The sequence below is a fragment of the Schistocerca serialis genome, chromosome 2 (assembly GCF_023864345.2).
Source record: "Schistocerca serialis cubense isolate TAMUIC-IGC-003099 chromosome 2, iqSchSeri2.2, whole genome shotgun sequence".
In the NCBI taxonomy this organism is placed as follows: domain Eukaryota; kingdom Metazoa; phylum Arthropoda; class Insecta; order Orthoptera; family Acrididae; genus Schistocerca; species Schistocerca serialis.
Genome location: NC_064639.1, coordinates 463,646,948 through 463,670,136, shown reverse-complemented (window position 1 = coordinate 463,670,136; position 23,189 = coordinate 463,646,948). Strand labels below are relative to the sequence as shown.

General features: G+C 39.9%; 1 protein-coding gene across 2 annotated transcripts in view; it reads right to left on the bottom strand.

The window, feature by feature from the left end:
* Positions 1-23,189, bottom strand: part of LOC126457369 (uncharacterized) — a 335,229-nt gene that overhangs the window by 207,789 nt on the left and 104,251 nt on the right. For both annotated transcript variants that reach the window (XM_050093612.1, XM_050093613.1), the window contains exon 4: positions 18,447-18,517. In XM_050093612.1, coding sequence (XP_049949569.1) covers positions 18,447-18,517 — 71 coding nt within the window. The remainder of the gene's footprint in view (positions 1-18,446; positions 18,518-23,189) is intronic.

Sequence of the window (23,189 nt, the reverse complement as noted above, 5' to 3'; positions counted from 1 at the left end):
TTCTGACTACTAGTCATTAACTTATCCGATGATATCAGCCACACCAAGAAACACATTGGTTATCCGACTAAAAACTGATTTCAAGTAATATAATATATTAGTCACATTATATTACTTGAAATCAGATTCTGTCGTAACCTAAATGAATATATCATTGCAATGCACAAGTTGCCACTTACTGTGGTTGTCTCCTACCACAGCTAACATGCAACAACACTCTCACCAGGACACAATCTTCATACACAAGGCTAAAACAAATTTACTATGTACACATAAAAATGTAACATTATTGAGGATTGATACTCAGGGAGCCAACCAGGGCAGATACCCATATGCAGTCCAGACATTCATGTCATGCGTTTCATAGCATTCTTAAGTTGACAAATTAGATGGGCTAGTTAACGTGGAACAAATATGGATGGGCCACTCACCAACCCATTACATACTGTGTGATGAGTCAAAATCCATTGCAATCTCACTGCATTATGTATGATACAAAGGCACACTGAATGCCAACTCACAACAGTGAGTGGAAACTTGCAGGCTCAAGTGGCACATGATCAGCATGATAACTGACCCTACTGACTTCAGGCTCAGATTCTCAAGAGCTCGAGTCTAGTCCACGACCACTGTCAGTACAGCTTCCCGGAGATTTATCAAATGGTTCAAATGGCTGTAAGCACTGTGGGACTTAACGTCTGATGTCATCAGTCCCCTAGACTTAGAACTACTTAAACCTAACTAACCTAAGGAATCGCATACATCCATGTCCAAGGCAGGATTCGAACCTGCGACCGTAGCAGCACCGCGGTTCCAGACTGAAGTGCCTAGAACCGCTCAGCCACAGCAGCCGGCTGAGATTTATCAGTGCCATTCATATGTCTCACAACCATTCGGGGCCGTAGCCAGCTAGTATACCATCATCAGGGTTATTTGAGTACATACTGACTCATGGGGGTACCTGTAATTTTGGAATTGTGGCCTGACTGAAAAAAATATTTTTGATGTTGTGGATTGAGCAAAATTCTAGCAATAACTTAAGATCATAGAGCACAGCCAAATACTTTGTTCCCCTATCTACTGTCACACAGAGTACCTAACATAAGGAACATTAGAAGTCCAGCTATTCCCACTATTGTCTATTTAGGAACAATAAATTGCAGAACTCTATGATCTGATGATAGGTAGTGAAGCAGGAAGACAATTTAAATAAGATCACTGACTTATCAAAAGTTCAGTAAAAAAAAAAAAAATGAACAAACAGAATTACAATTAGGACATATATTTCACTACACAGGAACAGAGGAGGGATAAAATTCCCTAATAAACTTTCTTATAAATAAACTAAAAGCAATATTGCATGTACTGAATGAATATCAGGCAGAGCAGCAAGATTTGTCTTCAAGATATAAGAACTAGTCTTGACAAGAGGCAAATATAACTAAAGAATAAATTTAATATATTTTATCTAATAATAAAGAAACTGCACAGTATTTAGAAGACATAAACTACTTTAGAATTTCAAATGATGATAAATTTAAAAAGGAGAATAAAACTAGACACCAACTTACACAAAGATATAGATTTATCTGTCAGGAAATCAAAACATACATTATGAGAATGTATTTACCAATAGAGAAGTAAACAAATTTAAAATATGCAACATGTTCAATGCTTTAAAGAATGAAGATTATACAGACACGAGAAATGAGCAATTATTTGACAAATGTATTTATGCAATCAGTAAAAGATGTTACATGATGAAAAGGGCAAATCAAAAATTGTCAAATGGTTGTGGCAACTACTACAAGTAGGCAAGAGCTTAAAGGAAACAATAACAAGATGATGATACAATATGGTATACAATATGGATTAAACAAAGGACATGATGTGCAGCTACATTAGGTCAGCTGAACACACAATGCCAGGATTGCAGTCCAGCAGGTGGACTGAGGTGTGAGGGATTATGTCAGGTAGGGTGGCTATACAGAGAAACAAATGTATGGGATAGGAATACAATGCACTATCACCGAAGCACTTAGTTCGTGTGACACACAATGACCGTGCCATGAGAGGGTGGACTGGGAGGAGGTGGTAGGACATAGGTTGGGGAGATTGTCGGTTAGAGGCTGTAGGTGCAGTGGGTTAGGGAGATAAGAGGTCAGAAGAATTACAGGAACAAAGGATGTGCTGCAATGATTACTCCCATCTGCATAGCTAAGAAAAGCTGGTTATGGGGGGAAAGGATCCAGTTGGCACTGGCTGTGAACAAGCCATTGACCTCTAGCATGTTGTGCTCAGCACAATGTTCCACAATTTGTATGGTCAACTGTATTCTTGACCACAGTATGGCAGTGGTCATTCATCTCAGTGGAAAGATACTTAGTGGCCTTGCCCACATAAAATGCTGTGCAAAAACTGCAGCAGAGCTGTTTTCAAAGGTGGCCCTGCCTCTTATGGGATAAGTTGTGACAGGACTTGAGTCGAATGTACTGAGTCAGTGAATTTGGCATGTTTTGCACCTGGGTCTTCCACAGAGATACATTCCCTGTGACAAGGGGTTGGGTGTGGGAGTAGCAAAGGAATGACTAGGAAGCTGTGTAGGGTGGGTGGTCGGCCACCTACAACTTTAGGAGGAGTGGGAAGGATTGAGGGAAGAATGTATCCAATTTCCAGACATGATCATAGATAGTCAAAACCCTGGCAAAGGACACAGTTCAGTTCCTCCAGTCCAAGGTGATAATGAGTGATGCAGCAGCACTCTTTTGCAGCTGGTTCTTGGGAATGATGGGAGTATGAAGGGTATGTGAGGATATGGAGTGAGAAATCTGTTTGTGAACTAGTTTTGGAGGTGTAGTGCTTGTCTGTGAAGGCCTAGTGCAAACTGGACAAAAGGCTTCTCATCACTGCATACACGGCATTCATGGGTGGCCAGTCTAAGTGCGAGCCATTTTTTGATGGGGAAGGGGTAACATCTGTCAAAATGCAGGTGGTGTTGGTGGTTAGCAAGCTTGATGTGGACATATGTACGGATAGAACCATCATAAAGGTAGAGATCACTGTCTAAGAACGTGGCATGTTGGGTTGAGGAGGACATACGAAACAGATGGGGGAGAAGGTGTTCAGGCAGTGGAGGCATGAGGATAGGTTGTCCTGGAGGACACAACTCAATGGAGGAACTGCTAAGCACAACATGCTCGAGTTCAATGGCTGTTCACAAGCTTTGCAATCTGGATCCTTCTTCTCAACATCAGCTTTTCTGAGCTACTCAGGCAGCTTGAATTGCATTCTGAGAATCTGATTAGGTGAATTTTATGGGTTAAATAGATCTTATTCACTGCAATGCCCTTAAGATCTCGCATATACAGGCAACTTCTGCCAATTTGAATCTTGATAAATCTAACTACTTGTTAGGTCCCTCAAAAAAATGTCTACAACTTTCTCAGAAATTTTATGTTTTGGTACACTTCATAAATTGAAGCCACTGTTGTGACAGATCACCTATAAACACTACGATTTGAAGCCAACAGCTATTTAACACGATGTGTTTTGAGTTGTCCTGTCAACTGTTTCAATAATTATTTTGTCATTCAGCTCTTTGTGACGCTTCTTTGTTTACCCATCAATTTATAACATACTACAGTATATACATCAGTTGTGAAACTGACTTCAAAGAAGTACATGTGTGACCCTCAATGAAAGCAAGCAAGATTCCTTCACCCAAGTTGAATCAGATCCAACAACTGGATTTCTTGTGTCTTGAACACTTACTGAAATCACTTAGTTAATATAGAAGCTATAGGCTTGAAGGAACACTATACCATGTGCTGTACTTTGAGCACTGATGAGTTCACAGCTTGTGAGGTGTGATGCCATTAAAAAGATGTAGGTTTTAAGATGATTTGAGAAGAAAGTGCAAGAATTGGCAATACATTTTGCTTGGCATGGAAAGAATGAACTAGACAGCCATCCAAGAGATGGGATACTATCCACGACTCAGATTTTATTAAAACAATTTAGAAATACATCTTCACCACACAATGCAGCAGGCCCCCTTGCCCTGCCATCTAGCTACGGAGGAAACTAAGTATGAGATGACTCATTATGTCATACAACAGGACAAAAGAATGGTAAGTGTTCACTGCACAAAAAAGACACTATGTATAGTAACAAACTTAGTTTGGTCCTGCAGCTGATTCTTGTGCCACAGGTAGAGCAGATTCTAGTACCCACATGAAGAACCAGTAGTTGTGCTTTTTTTCACTGAAGAAATGACAATGTCAACCACCTCCAGTTTTACATAGATGGGCTCTGATGCTGGAATTTGTTTAAGAGAAGTAATGACATTCAAAAAGCTTGCTACCATTATCTCCAGGCAATGTTCACTTTGACACCACCCCTCAAAGGATCATCAGCAATGTCAACTAGAAGATGCACATTTTTGTGCTCCATGATTTTCCATTTTTAATGGGATAAACTAATGCTACAGTGTCCATTTAAACACTTCTGTAGAAGGTGTCATAAAATTAGCTAAGTGCATTTTGCATATTTCTTTACTTATGCAAGATGACTTAAGGATTTTCCTTTGTATAAGAACAAGATCGTATGTGTCAGGTAAATTCACCTAAAACATTTAGTTTTTAATATTTTATGTACCAACTAACTGTATTGTTCCATTTCATTTCCTCATTATCTTTCACAGACTGTGTCAAAACCTTTGAATGTGTTGCAATATATTGCATATTTTCAAACAATGAGTACCATAAAAAAAATGTAAATCCAACCAGTGAAAAGGGTTCTGAAAAACAGTGCGAGTGAGAATGTATGAGTGTAGATTTCTGGCAATATTGTGTATTGCTGTTGACTGTCTTTAGAAGCAGTTTGCCATCTTTGGATGGACTACAATGTCAACTGAATACAAAAATTTTTATCAGTGGTCTATGAATTTCTGTTCTTTTCAAATTTCTTTTATTGCTTCCTCTTTTTACCATTTGAACAACATGATGGACACATTATGATACTGACTCACTCCCATCTGAACCAATTCCCTTTGACTCCTACAATTCCAGTATTCTATAAAGTTTTTGATAACCTTTTGCTACATGTATTTCATCCTTGATAACCTCGGAAGTTTGAATAGTTCAGTCATCATTGTCAAAAGCTACTTCTAACTCTACAAATGCTCTATATGAATCTCTCTCTCTCTCTCTCTCTCTCTCTCTCTCTCTCTCTCTCTCTTCAGCATATCATCTTAATTACACTGAGGTGTCAGTAATGCCTCATGAGAGCCTACATTTCTCCACAAACCAAACTAATGGTCTCCCAGATCAGCTTCTATCAATGATTCCATTGTTTTGTTGATAGTGTGTGTTAGTACTTTGCATCCATCACTTATGAAACTGATTACTTAGTAATACTCACACATCCCAGCACCTGGCTTCTTGAAGTTTGAGAGTATTTTATCTCTCACTTCTTTCGTAACAGGTGAAGTAATCTTGTCATGGTATGTCCTCAGGTCTTCCAGTGCAATGTCAAATTTATCTTGCAGTACCTTCTCTCATCTCATCTTCACCTATTATCTCTTCTATTCCATAATACCTCCAAGTTTACTTCCCTTGTATAGTCATTCTATATAAGCCTTTGATCTTTCAGCTTTCCCTTCTAGTTCTGGCAACCATCTGAGGTCTCTATATTCATGCAACTACTTCACTTTTCTCCAAAGGTTTTCTTAAGTTTCCTAAATGCAACCAATATGCATACTAATACAATTTTGGATTTCCCTCTAACCTTTCCTGCTTGGCTATTTTTCATATTCCAGTAATCTTATTTTCAGAAGTATGTATTTACTTTTGTCTGTTTCATGGCTGGCTAAGTGTGGCTGAGTTGCCATTCACCTCAAGAAAATGCTTTCCCCTCCAATATGATTCGTGCAGTGTCGTCAAGGCCCTGTCACGGCCACACCTGTCATATGCATGAATGACTGTCAGCTGGTGTGGGTCGTGACACCTGCTTAGACCCTAAAAGTAAACATCATAATTCAAATATTACTAAAACTTTGATTTTTACTTGTTTGTCTCGAATTCTTGTATGTACACAACATATTTAAATTGTTTTGTATGTCCATCCTTTTCGCAGGAGGTCTCTGGGACGACAGCCATTTACTACCGTGAGAAACACAGGGTGCATTAAAAAAATGTATTCACACTTTAAACTGTAATAGACAATTTATTTCCTGTTCTACAAGGTTAAATATCTGTGAGAAAGTAATGTTATGTTTCTTCAACAGGTGGCAGCAGTGGCAAGGAAGTAACTGCAACATGGCGGACGTGCGTTTGAGCTTTGAAGCACGGAAGCAGATAATTAAGTGGTACTGGATGTTTGAGAATGTAGCTGCGGTTCGAAGACAGTGGAGAAGTGAGTATGGTACACAACCACCTTCAAGGTTAACAATTACACATCTACGAGACAAATTCGAAATTCATGGAACAGTGTATGATTTGCATAAAGGTCGATCAGGGCGACCTAGAAAAGCTACAAGTGATGATTCCACAACTGTGGTCTTGGAACTGTTTCAGTGTTCGCCTCAAAAATCTTCAAGGCAAGCGGAACGTGAGAGCAATGTAAGTGCTAGTAGTGTGCTACGCATTCTGAAGAAAGGCAAGTTTCGTGTGTACTTTCCAAGGCTGGTGCAACAGCTAAGTGACGACGATCCAGATCAAAGGTTAGAATTTTGTGAATGGGTTCAGGAGATGGTGAGACGTGAACCGGGATTTATGGGTAGCATAATTTGGTCGGATGAAGCCCGATTCAAACTCAATGGAGCTGTCGATAGGTACAATTGTGTGTACCGGGCTGAAGATAATACTCACATTACAGTTGAGAAGGCTGTGAATTTGCCTGGTGTAAATGTGTGGTGTGGTTTGTCTGCAAGGGGACTCATTGGGCCTTTCCACTTTGAAGGTGCAGTTACCGGAGAAACGTACCTAATAATGCTTGCTGACTCCATATTCCCTGCCATTCATGCATTATACAGTAATTGTGAGTTTTATTTCCAACAAGATGGCGCCCCGCCGCACTATCATAGGGACGTACGAGCATACCTGGATCACAATGTGCCAGGCCAGTGGATAGGACACAGGGGACCAATCTAGTTTCCTGCACTCTCTCCAGACCTCACGGCGCTGGATTTCTTCTTACGGGGCACAGTAAAAGATGAGGTGTACAAACGTAAACCACGTAACCTGGACACACTTTGGAATAAGATTCAGGTGATGTGCGCAGAAATCTCATTGCACACTTTCGTACGATGTATGGAATCAGTGGTGACTCGTACTCAGAAATGTATTGATGCTGAAGGCCAGCAGTTTGAACATTAATCACATTTGCAAAGTACAGTTATTTTTCCAATTGGACTTTAAGCTTTCCATTTCCAGAAATTTAACATTGTAGAATGGGAAATAAATATTTCTATGACACTTCAAAGTGTGTATACATTTTTTTGACGCACCCTGTAAATAAAAACACCTACAGCCATCCTTATCATTTGATTTTATTTTATTACCAGTTTCAACACTTCAGTGCGTCATCTTCAGGCTGTTTTTGATGCGCTACAGATTGATATGACCCCATAACACATCAGTTGCCAGCATTACTGGATACACAGATAATGTGCAGCACTCCAACCATCAACTGCCAACTGGCAGAAGGATGGAAGCCTTTCCTCACTTGCCAACACAGAAGTGTTTAGAGTATGTGCCGTAAGCCCTAAAGAAACATAGCTTGAAGTGTGTAATTATTTAGCCACTAGTGTACTAAAATATTCTCGTCTCAAATATCACAGCCTACACCATGAGCCTGGTACACGCAGAGTGACATTCCAGAATGTAGTACGAAGTCCGCTGTTCGGCCACAGGATAGGGCACCCTGTCCTGAGTCACAAGACCAGCCACCGCCGGAGCAGGGAGCTGACCCTCACGAGAGGGAGGTCATGGCTGCCATGCTGTCATCACAGTCACAGCTGGACACATCGCTGACATTGGCATTCAAATGATGCCACACTCAGCCCCGCTCTTTGTGCAGTCATAGTTGCCAGATGTCTATTGTTTCACATAAGAGGCAACTGCACACCTCCACCGAGCTGTTCCTAATGTACTATGGCCAAGGTACAGAATAAAGACATTAATTAAACAAATCCACTGCCATCCTGACATCTTATTTCACTCCTCCAAAGTGACAATCCATGGATCATCTAATGCTGGTGTCAGATCACTGACGTCGCCTTCTAAGAGCCACATGTGAACCTACAGCCTTGGGTACTGTAAGTCCAAAAAATTTTGATTTTATTTAGGTCATGGAGAAAATTTTGTTGCGATTAGGGAACCAGTGGATTTGTCTAGTTTTGGAGGTAATGGAAGTCGCAATCGTTTAGTGCCCGTTAGATGTGCTCAGTGTAACCTTGAGGGCCACAATCATCACTACCGCTATGTATGGAACCAGTTACAGTAAAATGTTATACACTTAATCGTTGGGGGTATATGGCTAGGCAATGCCAGGAGTCGCGATGGCTCATAATTAAATATAATATTATAATGTATTTTGTTTTCTTGCCTTGTGAGTATTAGTCATCAAAATTAGTGTTGTCAAGGACAAAGCTTCGGCAGAACCAGAGACGCAAGCTATGTCAAAGCCAAAAGCAGTACAACATTGTTAAAAAAGGTAGCATGATTAAAAGTGGATAATACAGATAATATGAAACTGCTTGGGTTGGTAGAATAGCGTTTCATCACAACAGGGTGTATATTTGTCAGTCACATGTTTAATTGCTCCTTTTTGGATAAGCCAACCGAGGATGTGCAGGCTTTTGTAGGAGATCTTGGAAGTCTGGCCGAGATGGAAGGTTGGTCTGATATGGAATTATTGAGCGTTGTATGACAGACTAACACGGCAAGTTAAAACTCATGTCAGTAAACAGAAGCTCTTAAGGAAGCCACAACATTCAAAGAATTTAAAGAAAGGTTAATTCAGAGATATATGAAACCAAACAGTGCCAGACACTACATGGAACAATTAGAGGTAGTAACCAAGAGAAATACAAACTGTGTGGGACAATTTGTGCGGAGGGTAAGGAAAATTAATGATTGCACCTATGAATTAGGACAGGATGCTGAAGTCAATGACATTATTTTGCAAGAAGAGGAGCAGAAGGCACTCAATGCTATTTAAGAGGGTTGCATTCAGAAATGTCAAGATGTGTATGGACAGGGGGTCTCATGGATTTGTGCACAGTGCTGCAGTTAGCTACACAGTGCGAGGAGATCGATCTGTCGACTGAAATGTCGAGTAAATGGACAGTGCTTGCAACTCGTATAAAATTTTTCAGATGATGGACAAATCGGGCATGTAAGAGGGTAGTGTCACCAGCCTCAGTGTCATGTCAATAAAGTAAGAGGAAGTAATAGTTTTAGCAGTAGAGGACTGGGGAAAAGTAAGGTGTTAAACAATAACAGAAACCCCCAGATCCACCTACAGTCATTTCCTGTAAGATGCTATGAAATTGTATGCAGAAGTGGATTGTGTGATAACGGGAATAGTAGGAATAAAGGACTGCAGGATATTATTGGACACAGGGGCCAGTAGTGATCTGATGAAACTTAAGCAATGGGACCCACCACCAAACAGATTGTGTGGAATGGGGGGATAAAGATGTCACACTATTAGGGTTGGTGGAGAGACTTTTGTCTGGGTACAGTTCAATTTAAACAATGTGTAGAGATCGTGCCACACATGATTGTGGGCTACGATATGATTCTAGGGGTTGGTTTCTTATATCAGCATTGTGCCTTAATCTTCGGCAACATAGGGTGGAACTTGACAGAAAAATGTTTCAGTCAGGTGATGCCAGTGTAGCAAAGTCACAAGGGGGAGTCTGTAGTGAAAGATGAACCGATTAAACTGCGAACGATCATACTAAGACTTGATTCGCATGATTGTGTACCTAAGGGTACTGGGAAATCACTCTAGGTCAGTGTTAAGTCTAGCTTAATGGTAGAAATTTTGTGTGTGGTGGAAAAAGAATAAAGTATTATATCAGGTATGATGCTTAGTTAAAAAAGGTATTGTGTGTGTATAAGAAATAAATAGCAGAAAGGCGGTACCTGTTTCTATACATAACTTTAGTGTAGAGGGCATAGGATTAACAAAGGAGTTGTTAATTGCTAATATGAATATCCCGGAGGAAGGAGAGTGAGGCACAAAGGGGTGTCAGCAATGGACAGTCGTCAGACACCATTGAAAAAGTGTTACAAGGAAAGGTGAAGCACCTACAGGGAAGCAATAGGGAATGGATGGAAAAATTACTTATGGGATTTAAGGATTCCAGCTATGCATATTAACAGCGCCACATAGCAATGGGAAATTAATCATCCATCTACCACAAACCATACAGAATACATAGATACTAACAGGCAATTGTGAAGTAATTTATCAAACAAAAGCTGAAAGATGGAACAACTGAAGAAAATAATAGTGGATGGAGGCATGGGAAAGGGGGCGGGGGCAATAATCACCGTGAAGAAAAGAAAAGAAAAAAAAATCAACAGATGGAACCCAAAAGCGTAACAGACACCTACCCTTTGCCAAACATCACAGAAACGTTGGATCACATAGGGCAATCCAAATACTTTTTAATAGTGGATATGAACAGTGGTTCTCACCAGATACAGGTTGCACCACAGGATCAACACAATACAATGTTTTCAGTACCCTGGGGACACTATCATTTCAGAAGAATCTCATTCAAATTAAAAAATGCACCTGCAACGTTTCAGGGATTGTTGGACAGAACACTAAGAGGTTTAAAAGAATGGCAATGCTTAGTATATCTCGATGACATAATCATCTGTGGGAGTGATATGAAACAGCATATGCAGTGATTACTGGAAGTATTCCTATGGTTAAAAGCAGCAAAGTTAACACTGAATACAGAAAAATATAATTTTGTGATGGAAGAGGTAGCATACCTAGGTGATATTGTAGGTAAAGATGGGATTCAAGACAGACCCAAGATTGATTAGCGCTGTACATGAATTTCCTGTACCAGAATCTGTAAAGGAGTTGCAATCATTCTTAGGATCGCAAAGTACTACTGCCAGTTCATAAAAGGGTTTACGAATACTGCCATACGGTTTACACAATTGTTACAAATGGGTACTAAATGTGTGTGGCCAGAAGAACACCACCACACTTTTGAGGAGCTGAAAGAAGCTTTAACATCGAGTCCGATATTTGTATTTCTGGATTTGGACAGAGAATATTTGTTTTATCATGTGATGCATCAAACCATGTACTTGACTGTGTGTGGTCACAAGAGACAGAAGGCGTGAAACATCCAGTAGCTTATGCTTCCAGACAACCAAATTCTGGACAAAGAAATTATTCCGCAATGGTGAAAGAGATTTTAAGCCTTATTTATGGAATCACGTATTTCAAATGTTATCTGTACGGTAAAAGGTTTAGACTGGTAACAGATAATGTGGCATTAAAATGGTGGTCAAGTTAAAGGATCCTTCTAGTAGGTTGGCACGATGGGCAGCAAGACCAAGTGAATTTTATTTTGAAGTCACACATAAACCTGGAAAGAAGCACAAAAATGTGGTCGGCTTAAGCAGGAAAGTAGCAGTATTGCATATTGGGGGTATTGAGCATAAGGAATGGCAAACTTCGCAGAGAGCAGATGGCAAATATAAGCAGTATTTTAAGCAATTCTGTGTAGAGGGTGGATTGCTAAGCAGAGAAACCAAGTTGGGACTGCAGGAAGTGATACCAGCAAAGCTAATCAACCACGTGCTACAAAAACCTCATCTTCACATATTATCAGGTCATGGATATTACAAATCTACCAACAGAAGAGTAGCAAAAAGTTATTGGTGGAGGAGTAGGCAGACTGACGTAGACCAGTATGAGTTGAATTGAATACAGCACCCACAGGGAGCAGATTTTTGTTGAACCTGAAGCATAAGAACCATCTGAATTTCTGGGGAGTGACGTTTTCGGTCCAGTCAATAATACATCTGCACAGAATAAGTACGCACTCACAATCATAGATCATTTTTCAAGATACATAGAAATGGTCGTGATGCTAAACCAGCATGCAGTGGCACAAGCACTTGTGAATAACTGGCTACTGAAGTTTGGAATGCCCAAAACAATAGTAACAGACCAGGGAATGAACTTCATGTATCAGATCTATTCAAGGAATCATGTAAGTTATTGAATGTGAAGAAGTTAAGCACGAGTCCTCTCCATCCACAAGCCAATGGAAGTAGTGAAAGAGTGTACAGGACAATTGGGAAGATGCTTGGCCTACATTGACTCATGTCACACTACCTGGTATGTCTATTAGAAGTATGTTGTCTCTGCCTACAACTCAAAACAGCATACGAACACAGAATTATCGCCATACAAAGTAGTATATGGTCGTAAAATGCCTTGGACATTTATCATATAGAAAACAAAGAAAGGGGAGACTGGAGAGTCTGTCGAGGAATTTACCAGAGTGATTAGGGACGTCTGGAATATAGTAAGGAGGGCAAATACCCGAGCACTGGAGATAAAAGGAAGAAACAGTGGGCCTTATGGCAATAATGCCATAGTATACGATTGGTTGGTGGGTGATGCTATCAACTTCATATACACCAAAGGGAAAGGGAAAGAAGTGTTTCTGCAAAGTATCAGGGGCCATACCAAGTGGTAGAGACTATGTCACCAGTAAATGTCAATATTCAATTGCCAAAGAGAACGACGACTGTGCATGTAGGGTGGCTGAAACCCTTTCAAGGGAGACTATAAGTTATTTCAGGGATAGGAGATGCAGACCAGAAAGGGGGGAGTGAGGAGAAAGGTATCTGAAGAAAAAAGTTGTTATGAATGAAATGGCAACAAGGAACCCGTATGGATTAAGGCCTAGGAGATAGTAATTTAAGATTTTTTTTTATTTTAGGTATAGATTTAGTGTAATTAGCATAAGCAGTTGCAGAGCAGCAATGAATTGAAGAGGGTGGAAAGCAATAAGTATTCCCGCCTGTAATTGAGGTGCGGAGAAGGTGAGATGATGCTGTTCATAGTGGGACTACTGATCTTTGTCGAGGTGGAGGCATAAGTGCTGTTCACCAAGCATGAAAACGTAGTGATCACCAATAATCGTTGTGTGATACAGGTGGTATTTAGCACATGGGGGATGCATAATGAGGTGAGAAAATTGGAAAGAAGCATTCGACAAATTCCATACAGGAACAGAAAGGCACAGGATACCCAAAGGAAATGCCAGGGTATGTGAGATAGTACATGGGGCATATGAGAAAGTAAGAAGTTAGATGACCCAGGAACTGAGGGTTATTCTACATACACAAAGGTTGGATCGGCACTGGAGGTTGTCTTATGAAAACAATATCTGTCACTGCTGACAAGGAAGACATTCAAAGGGTGAACAACACCATACAAGAGGTTAAGCAGTGGGTAAAAGGGAACAAAGCCACGAGTGACTGCCACACTACATAGATTGTAACTTCAGAGAAGGACATAACGGACAACACACAACTACTATGACACTTGCTGGAGAAGTAATGCAGTATGACAGAGCTGCAGAAGAGGCAGTTAATCAGAATATCAAGGAACTACAAACTGAAGTAGAAGTCTTACATAAGGAAGTAGTAATGACAAAATGGTAGCAGTCTGTAGAAGACAGTGTTTGTGAAGAACGAGGGAAAGTAACAGAACTACAGGAGACTATGCAGCAGGCTGTAAGAGGTCAGCTAGGGGTAAATCTCTTGTCAGAGCAGCATTTAGAGGATCTAAGGAAAGCACAGAAGGAACTACTGCCGGAGTTGAGGTTGGTTTTAGAACCCGAGCACAAAAACTTACCTTTTTATTTTGAGGTAGCCACAGCATCAGTGAGAAGTCGTGAAGCAAAAGTTTACATTTCCATTTCTATACCAGTGACAGGGAAACAAACATGTTACAAGTGCTACATAGTTCATTTATACCCTGTCAAGTGGGGAATATTGAAACAATTTGTAAGAGAGAAAAAAAGGCAACAATTATTATTAATTGCAAAAGACAAGGGAAGAAATGTACAGATGGGGGAAATGAAGTTTTAACAATGCTACTAGGGGAAATCACAGTCAGTCAGAATATGGTAGTAAGAAGGGGGCAGGATTCCTGCACAGTGAAATTGTTAATGAGACAGAAGAAGGTAAAGGAATGCTATAAAGAAGTGGTCAAGATAGAATTTTACTTTCAACAGGTCGAGGCGCATTGGTTGTACTCTACCTTCAACAAGGTGGTAGTAGTGGCTAGTTGTTTCGAGCAAAGGAACCTTATGTCAGCGAAGAGGCTAAAATTAAACAGGAGCAGTTTGTTATGAAAGGGAACAGCTTGTGAGATACTGAGGCCTACTTTCCATATGATCACTACAATTTTAGGGACAACTCACCTGAATGTTTCACAGCATCATTTGTACGGCCCAGAGGAGCCCTTGGAAATGCTACCTGCTACAAACCTAACTAGCTTAAATCAAACTCTAGGGCCAGAACTAATGCAGTCTATAAACTTGCTTCTGAACCAGCAGGAGGGACAAGTCTCCCGGAAACCTTACTGCAACACGTAAATTTATATAAGAAAAATTAGTACTGGAAAGAGGCAGCACTGACTGTTGCCATGCCAGCCACTGCAGATACGCTTGCTCTTCAGAGCATAGTCCTTCTTTTGGCACATAGAAGATGAAGCACAAGAGTGAGTTCAGACCCAGCCATCATTCAGGTTCCAGTGGATTAGATACCCTGAGCATAAAAGCAACAGAAAGAATAAGAATGCATAAGGGGGTAGTATTGAGGATAATTAATTCATTTTAGCTTGCGAGTTTGCAATAGAGAGAAGTTATTGTGTAGAAAGCCCAGTAATGAAATAAGTTCCATAGTATACGAGTTAAGGAGCAGGGCTAGGGGGCCTATAGAAATGTGTAACATTAAGTGATAGCATTAAGGAAACCAATTGTTAGAATAATTCTTAAGAGGAAAGAAAGCCAGAAGGGCAGGTGGCCAGGAATTATAGTGTAAAGGATAATCTAGTTTGGTCGACCCGAGGAGCCGAGTCCTGATGGAAAGGGCGGAAATTTAGCGTATTGACAGTATTCAGTCAAAAATTATGCCAGAGGGGAAGTGAGCTGCAACAGAGTCAGTCACAGCCAGCACTGTGAAGCAAAACATATCTGACAGAGGTTATGAAGCAGAGCCAGCTGGGCATAATATAGCAACAGCCGACACTGCAACACGTTAGTGCAAGGACGGAAGACTTTCCTCACTTACCACCAAGGCAGTGTTTAGAGTATGTACCTCAAGCCCTAAACAAACATAATCTGGAGCGTATAAGAACTCAGCCATTCATGTACTAAAATACTCTCATCTCAGTATCACAGCCTACACCACGAGCCTGTGACACTCTGAGCAACATTATGGAATGCAGTACAGGGTCTGTTGCTTAACCACAGGACAGAACAGCCTGTCCTGAGACACAAGGCCGGCCACTGCCAGAGCAGCGATCTGCCTGCTTGCTGGAAGGAGGTCACTGCCAAATTTGTAGTACTGCCACAAGCGCTGCCACACTGTTATTATGGTCGCAGCTGGAGACATCACTGACTGTGGCATTCGCATGATGCCACACTCAGTTCTGCTCTTTGCACTGTCAGCAATGCCAGACGTTTATTGTTTCACATTAGAGGCAACTGGATGCCTCCAGCAAGCTGATTCTGATATGCTACAGCTGAGGGACAGAACAAAGAAGTTAATCAAACAAATCCACTGCTGTAATGATGCCTTATTTCACTCTCCATGAGTGACAATCCAGGGGTCATCTAACAGTACAGTCTGTTGGTAAACTGAAGAGCGAGCAAGTCCCCACTATGCCAGCCCAGCTACGTCACAAGGCACTTCTACAGGCTCTTTCACAACGTAGTACCGGCCCTGCCGCAGTGCGCGCTTTTAATCTGTGGTGACGCCATGTACAGATATGTCTCGGCTGCGTTTACTTTTAGACAAATGCATTAAGACCATAAGGAATACAAAAAACGATAGCTTCTCCCGAAACAAAACACTATAGAGTAAATAATATTAACATAAGAACGGAAGTCAGGATTCTACTACAAACGTAAAACTGAATGCCTGTTCATGTGCATGTATGTTCCTCTATTGCTATTTGTAAAATGAACCCCATATAATGTAATCAATTGTAGAATTTAAAGCTTGTTCTTACTTTGTGTTTCTACTAAAAGGTAGAAGTTTTCTTTGAAGGGCTGCATTGAAACTTAAGAATTCTTGCAACATGTTTTAAAAGTAAGCAGAAATTTATAATTTTGTGTGTTGTATTAGTCCGATTTGCACTATTTTTTTTTGTCACTGTCTTCGTTAACATGTCTCAAAAGTATGCATGCAATGTTATGCATATTGGGTATTACACTGTTTCAGCTGTCAAAAAGGTTACATGTGTTTTGGTAGCATCAACGATTACTTGTATTGTATAAAAATAGATTAGAGAATCTGTATTAAATTTTGTTATAAGAATGAAATAAAGTGTATGAAATTTTTAGAAGTGTTAAATATTGCTTTTGGTGAGCCTGTAACAAGTAAACCAAGGGAATACAAGTGGAATAAACATTTCAAAGCAGGCCTTAAAAGGACAGCGGTTTTACAAGCATGGATGAGATTAAAAATGCACAGTTGAGAGACCTATAAACTATCACGAAGAAACAGTTCCTAAAAGTGTTTCGAGAATTGAAAAAACACTGGTATAAGTGTACCGTATGTAATGGGGAATATTTTGAAGAGGATAACATTGCTGTAGATTAACAAATAAAGTTCTTACCAAAAATTAAAAATTAATATGTGAACGCACCTCGTGTGTCAAGCTTTTTGCTTAGAAATCCAGAACCAGTGTACATGTTTCAAAGGAAATTTCAGCAGTGTTTAGAATAGCTCTTGTGCACACATTTTAAGCAATATGTCTTAGAATTAGGTGAATAGTGACCGAGATAGAGATTTGGTGCTCTATAAGCATCAAAGGTTTTACGTGAATTTGAAACTATCTGTAACGATGGGTTTCCTCCCAAAATTATTAGTTTTCCTTTTTGGCGATTCCAGTAAACCATGTGGCTTATTTTCGTGTTCCTTCCTTATGCGCCCTATTGGGTGAGGCTGATGTCTGCATAAATTGGAGACCTTTAATAGGGAATGGTAATATTAGCCAACAGTTCTTTTTGTGTCGCCTCTTTAATACACGCTGTAATCACATCAGCGACAATGAACGTGCATTACTCCTGTTCTTTTATTCTGCACATTGTATTGCAATGTTAGATGATTATCCATGACTTCCGGATATCGAAGTATATCAGTAAGAATACGCAGTGAACTGACTGACACTGGCAACTAAGATTCCATGAAGAGAAATAACATATGTCACTGCACTCCGATCTACTCCACTAGGCAGGTAACGGGCAACAGATTTTGTGTGCACCTGTAGGCTGGTTGCAGCATTCTTCCAGGAAAGGCCACTCCCCCACCAAAAGTGCTGCTCGCTCTTGAGTTTACAGACAGACTATACACAGAATGGCAAGTCTCAGCCACGACATTCTTAAGGTTTACAACTTTCCATGCCAGCAGAACATATGGATATTGTCAAATGTCTGGTATTGTGCTGAAAGCAATTTGTCTTTCAAGTTCAAATTTAGAATCTGGAGACTATTTTAACACAACAGTAAAAGTTTGACAAACTTTACACATAATGTATCACAAGATAATTTTGAAGTTATGACAATGCTTTCTGACAAAAAACTTTCAGCAGTAAATGTGTGCAATTATTTTTTCTTTAACTGCTTACATTCAATGGGTTTAATACAAATGATTTCTTTTTTAATGATGCAAATAAATGTGACCTGTGAAATCAAGATATATAATGTAATTGATGAGTGGATTTTTATTTTCAGTAAAACACTGAAAAACAATGAAATAAGACAAAAATAAGGAACATAAGATACTTTATAAAACAAACCCTCAGAAACTAATTTAAAAAATCGGCAAAAACTAATGCCAAAATTGGCAGAAAAGAACACCAAAATATGTATAAAAAAGTAAAATAAAATTATTTCTTCCTGTCCCTATTTATTAAATATTTTACTAAATTTTGAACAAACTAATAAAGTAAAATGAAACAGCGCTGTTACAACATGAAACTGCTAAGACTTTAGCATACTGTCTCTAGGAATTATGGATAAAATGAGGAATAACATGTCAACTGAGAAAAATGAATACCCCTTATAAATGAAAACCAGTCTGCCCAATTAAATAATTTGTTTCACTGCTACACAAGTACTTTGTATATTGAAGAAATAATTGTGTTCTTACTTCTCTGACTTCAGTCTTAAAGGAAATGCATTGGGTGTGGAATGTGCAGATCTCTTAATGGTGAATGATTCCTGAAACACAGAACACAAACAGCAGAATCAAACATTAGTAATGTGTTGCTCAATACCTAGTAAGTTTTTACAAAAATGACCACAACTATAAGTAGTCAATGCATTCACTGGCATGTTATAAGTTCACAGGATTTGAGCATTATAACAATAACTACAGAAACCAAAGTATTTTTTCCATTAAGTACTGAACAAAGTATTATTTGATCCCCGATGGCTCATTGGTCAACTTCTCACTATTCAAACAAATAGTGCAACCATGACTGGCTCAGATCAGAATTATTTCTGATCTGGCAGGGATCAATATACTAGCAGCTTCTGTAAACAGGAAACTCGACAGAGAATATTCTGCAGAAAAATTACTGAAGGGATGCTTTAAACTCCCACAAAAATTGAAGCAATTCTGCTATCTCAATGTTTTTAAACATCTGTGTCACCTTTGGAGAGCCCTTTGCTAATGTAGCCTACTATGATGCGATTCCAGGTCAATGTGTGACAACCTTAAGCATATTGAAAATCACCAACATGTACATGTTCAGAACAACCATCACTGTAAGCATTACTTTGCAGGCTTTATCAATGGATCTGTCCAAATGCACTTCTCTAGTTTGTCGCCATACACCATTGTGTAAGTCCCACAATATTTCATTGATACAACTGTTTGACGTCTTCAGGAGGTGGTAGTTGCTGCTATCACTGCTACAAGACATGACTGATAACCACGTGGTATCATCGAAATTTATCAGAATATGAGCAGGCAACACACATGCACAAGGAGCCATTCACAGTTAGATAAAAGCAGCACCGATAGTGACTCTTTTTGGGAACTGAAGAGAGGCCTTCCCTCTGCACAATGGGCATTGGGTGCACTGCCACACACTCATGTGATTAAAAGCTGAAACTAATCTCAACAATGTGCTGCAGCCAGTAATGAACTAGAGGTTCTCCTGTCTCTGGTTTTAGTTTAATGGCTGCCAGTGCGTAATTGAAAACCTGCATCCCTGTTCATAAGAATGAGAGCCATATGAATATGAATGGCTTCTTTTTTTACAAAACAGTGCCAGGATGATGACACTGAGGATAAAACTTCAGTCTTCTCACAACATGCGCAATGTCCCATGTTCAGGTAACGCCCCGCAAATGCCGATTTATCAGGTTGCATCCTGCATGTATGACAGTGGTCTCCAACACAATGTTCTTGCATGTTTCGACATGTCTGCCCAATATGAGATTTCCCGCATTCGCATGCAATCTTATATCCACCACATTTCCTAAGGCCAATATCATCTTATACTGAAAACAAATTCTTCAGTTCTGGTGGCTGACAAAAAACACACTTGACGTCATGTGCCTTGAGGATTCTTTCTGTTCTTGAAGACACAGTGCCAAAATACAGCAAGATGGCTGTTGCATATGGGTGCCTTTGCATCTTCATTTACATCACTACACTGACTCGCTTTAATCTGAATATATTGCATATTTGTCTATCAGAAGAACTGTTCTGCTGGAACACCGTTCTTACATGGTGTAGCTCACTAGGCAGACTTCAGTATCCGAGACCACGTGGGCTCTACATACCAGAGAGCACAAGCTGCTACTGCATTGTGCAGGATGGCAACGGCTTGTGGCCTGCAAATCTACCTCTGTGAGAGTCAGTTTGTGGTAGGCACAATGACCCAGCATATCATTGGCTTTTTCTAACCTTGACATCAAGGAGCCATTTTTTCCACTTCCATGGTGAACTGAATATTGACTCTGAGGCTCCCATTAGAATTAAGTGACAGAAAATGCTTCCCTAGTGACTGATGGTACATTATATGCGACAGGAACGTCACATGGTTCCCGCAAATTTACTATCATTGCATATAAAGACCTCTTCGAACTTCACAGGTGTACCCTGGGATCGGATAGGTGGAACTACCTAGGCGAACAAAACAACAAGCTAAGGTCACCAAATGTTAAATTATACTTGTCTCAAGGTGAAACATAAGGAGAAAATGCACTACACTCACAGACAATGCAGGGATTTTGGTGCTCAAGAAAGGGACATTGCCTTATAGAAAGCATTTTCAGTGCCGGGTAGGAGGGTCTGCATGCCTTGTTGGACTCGAGGACTGTGCCAGCAGTAGCATAGCTATCGGTAGGCTCACCCAAGCCAGAGCAGTTTTGACAGAGGAGCCAGACAAAGCGTGTCCCGCAACGGAAGGTAAGGAGGGCTCTAGGGGTGTGGTAAAGCCAGATTTGCTAAAGGAGTAACTTGATAAAAAAATCCTGGTTCTACAATCCACACATTGCGCACTGAACTGACAAACCCAAATTGTAAAAAAAGGCAATTGTGAAAACTCAACAGGAGCCTTGGATACTGACAACAGCAACATGGAATGTGAGAACAATGCTCCAGCCTGGAAAAATGAAAGAAATAGCCAAAGAAATCTTAGGAGTTAAGTATTACATTGTAGGACTACAGGAAATAAGAGGGCCAGGAAATATGCAGATCGACACATCCGAATACCCATTAATATATAGTGGGCCAGAGGAATAAACCAGCCAATTTGGAACTTGGTTTATAGTAACCAGGAAAGCTAGGGAAAGCTTATTGGAATCTGAACCCATTAATGTCAGAATGTGTAGACTTAAATAAGAGAGAAATTGATGAACATATCAATAGTAAATGCACCAACGGAGAGAAAGGGGCATAATAAAAGAACAGCTATGAGGATCAGGAAAAAGTATGTTGAGCAGTTCGTAAGTAAGAGCTGATGTTAGTAGTATGAGATTTTAACACAAAAATTGGGAGGAATGAGCATCAACAAGAAGTGTCTGGAAAACATTCATTGCATGAGGAAAACCACATGAATGGGGATCTACTTGCCAATTTGGAGCACAGAATAATATGATTAAGAGTATGACATTAAAGTTGGCAGTCAGTGGAATAGCCAACCAGACTGACCATATTTTACGAAATGCCCACCAGTCCACATCGTTATAGACATATGGAGCTGCAGAGGGACAGATTGTGATTCAGATCACAATCTGGTAAAACTGCTGTTTGTGAATAGCAGTAGAACAGAAAAGAGAAAGACCTGGAATTTAGACAAACTTAAAATTACTGAAGAAATGAAAAAAACACCAACTAATACTAAAGTGAGAAATTGAGTAATGAAGAGACACCAGCAGGAGTAGGTGAAAGGTGGAGGAGGATTTAAAAAGCCATTAAGGATGCTGCACAAGAAATAACAGGCACTGGAAGGAACCTAGGAAAACAAGATTGTTACAAAGAGAAACCAGAATTAACATGGAACAATATAGCAAAATAAGGAGAAGGGCTAGCAGGCTGTGCAAGAGAATGACAAGAGTGTGGACCAAGAACAAATATCAAGAACTAGAAGAGCTAAAGGAACAGAGTGAAATGAGAAAGTTCTATTGTGACATAGCCAAAATGAAGAGTAGATTTGAGTCAAAGAGATACATGCTCAAGTAAAGATGAAGAAACGGTAAGGGAGAAAGAACAGATAAGGGGCAGAATACCGCAAAGACACACTAAATAACAGCCCAGAAGAACAGACAGCCACACTGGAAGAAAGAGGGGAACAGTGCAAGAAAACCAATGCTGTAAGAGGTTTCTCTTAATGCCCACAAGATAAAAAACAATCAACCTCCCTTGTGAAGACTGCATAATCTCTAAATTACTGAAATGTGATGATGACGATGATGATGATGATTGGTTTGTGGAGAGATAAACTGCACGGTCATCAGCGCCCATACAAAGTCCCAATTCTTATACAGTCTATTTTTCCACAATTCAATCTAGACACTGTTGTAAATGATGAAGACGATGATGATGAAATAATAAGGACAACACAAACACTTAGTCTCCATGCAGAGAAAATCCCCAATCCAGCTGGGAACTGACCCTGAGACCCCATGATCCAGAGGCAAAAACACTAGCCGCTAGACCATGAGCTGCGGGCTCTGAAATGATATGGAAATAAATTTAATAAAGGAGTCGCACACACTAATATCAGATGTATCGGAAACAAACTATGCCAGATAACTAGGAAAAAGAAATAATAATCCCGATTTACAACTAAGGAGATAGAACAGCATGCGAAAATTACAGAGGTATAATACTGCTAAACATGACTTCTAAGATCTCACAGGACACTGAATGAAAAGATACAAAAGTGGGCACAAGGCATACTTGGGGAATATTACTGTGACTTTAGACCGTACAGAGGAACAACTGGTCAAATATTTGTGATCAGACAAGTTCTACAAACATAATATAAATCTGTACATCCTACACATCGATTTCGAACAAGCCTTTCACAGCATAAATCGGCAAGAACTATACAGATTGCTGAGAGAAGTTGGTGCATGTGCCAAATTAATTTACATAATCAAAATGACAATGACAGATGAAAGCAAAGTAAAAATATGTAACGGGACAAGTGAACACTGTCTTCAAAAAGCAGTGAAGCAAGGTGATAGTCTCTTTGCTCTCTTACTAAATATAGCTCTAAGATCTAGCCTCAATAAAATCAATATAAGAGGCACCACATTTATGAAAACTAGCTAGATTTGTGCATATGCCAACGAAATTGCACTAGTAGAAAGAAAGCCAACATAATTAAAGAAACGTACCTGGAAATGGAAACAGAAGCATTAAAACTGG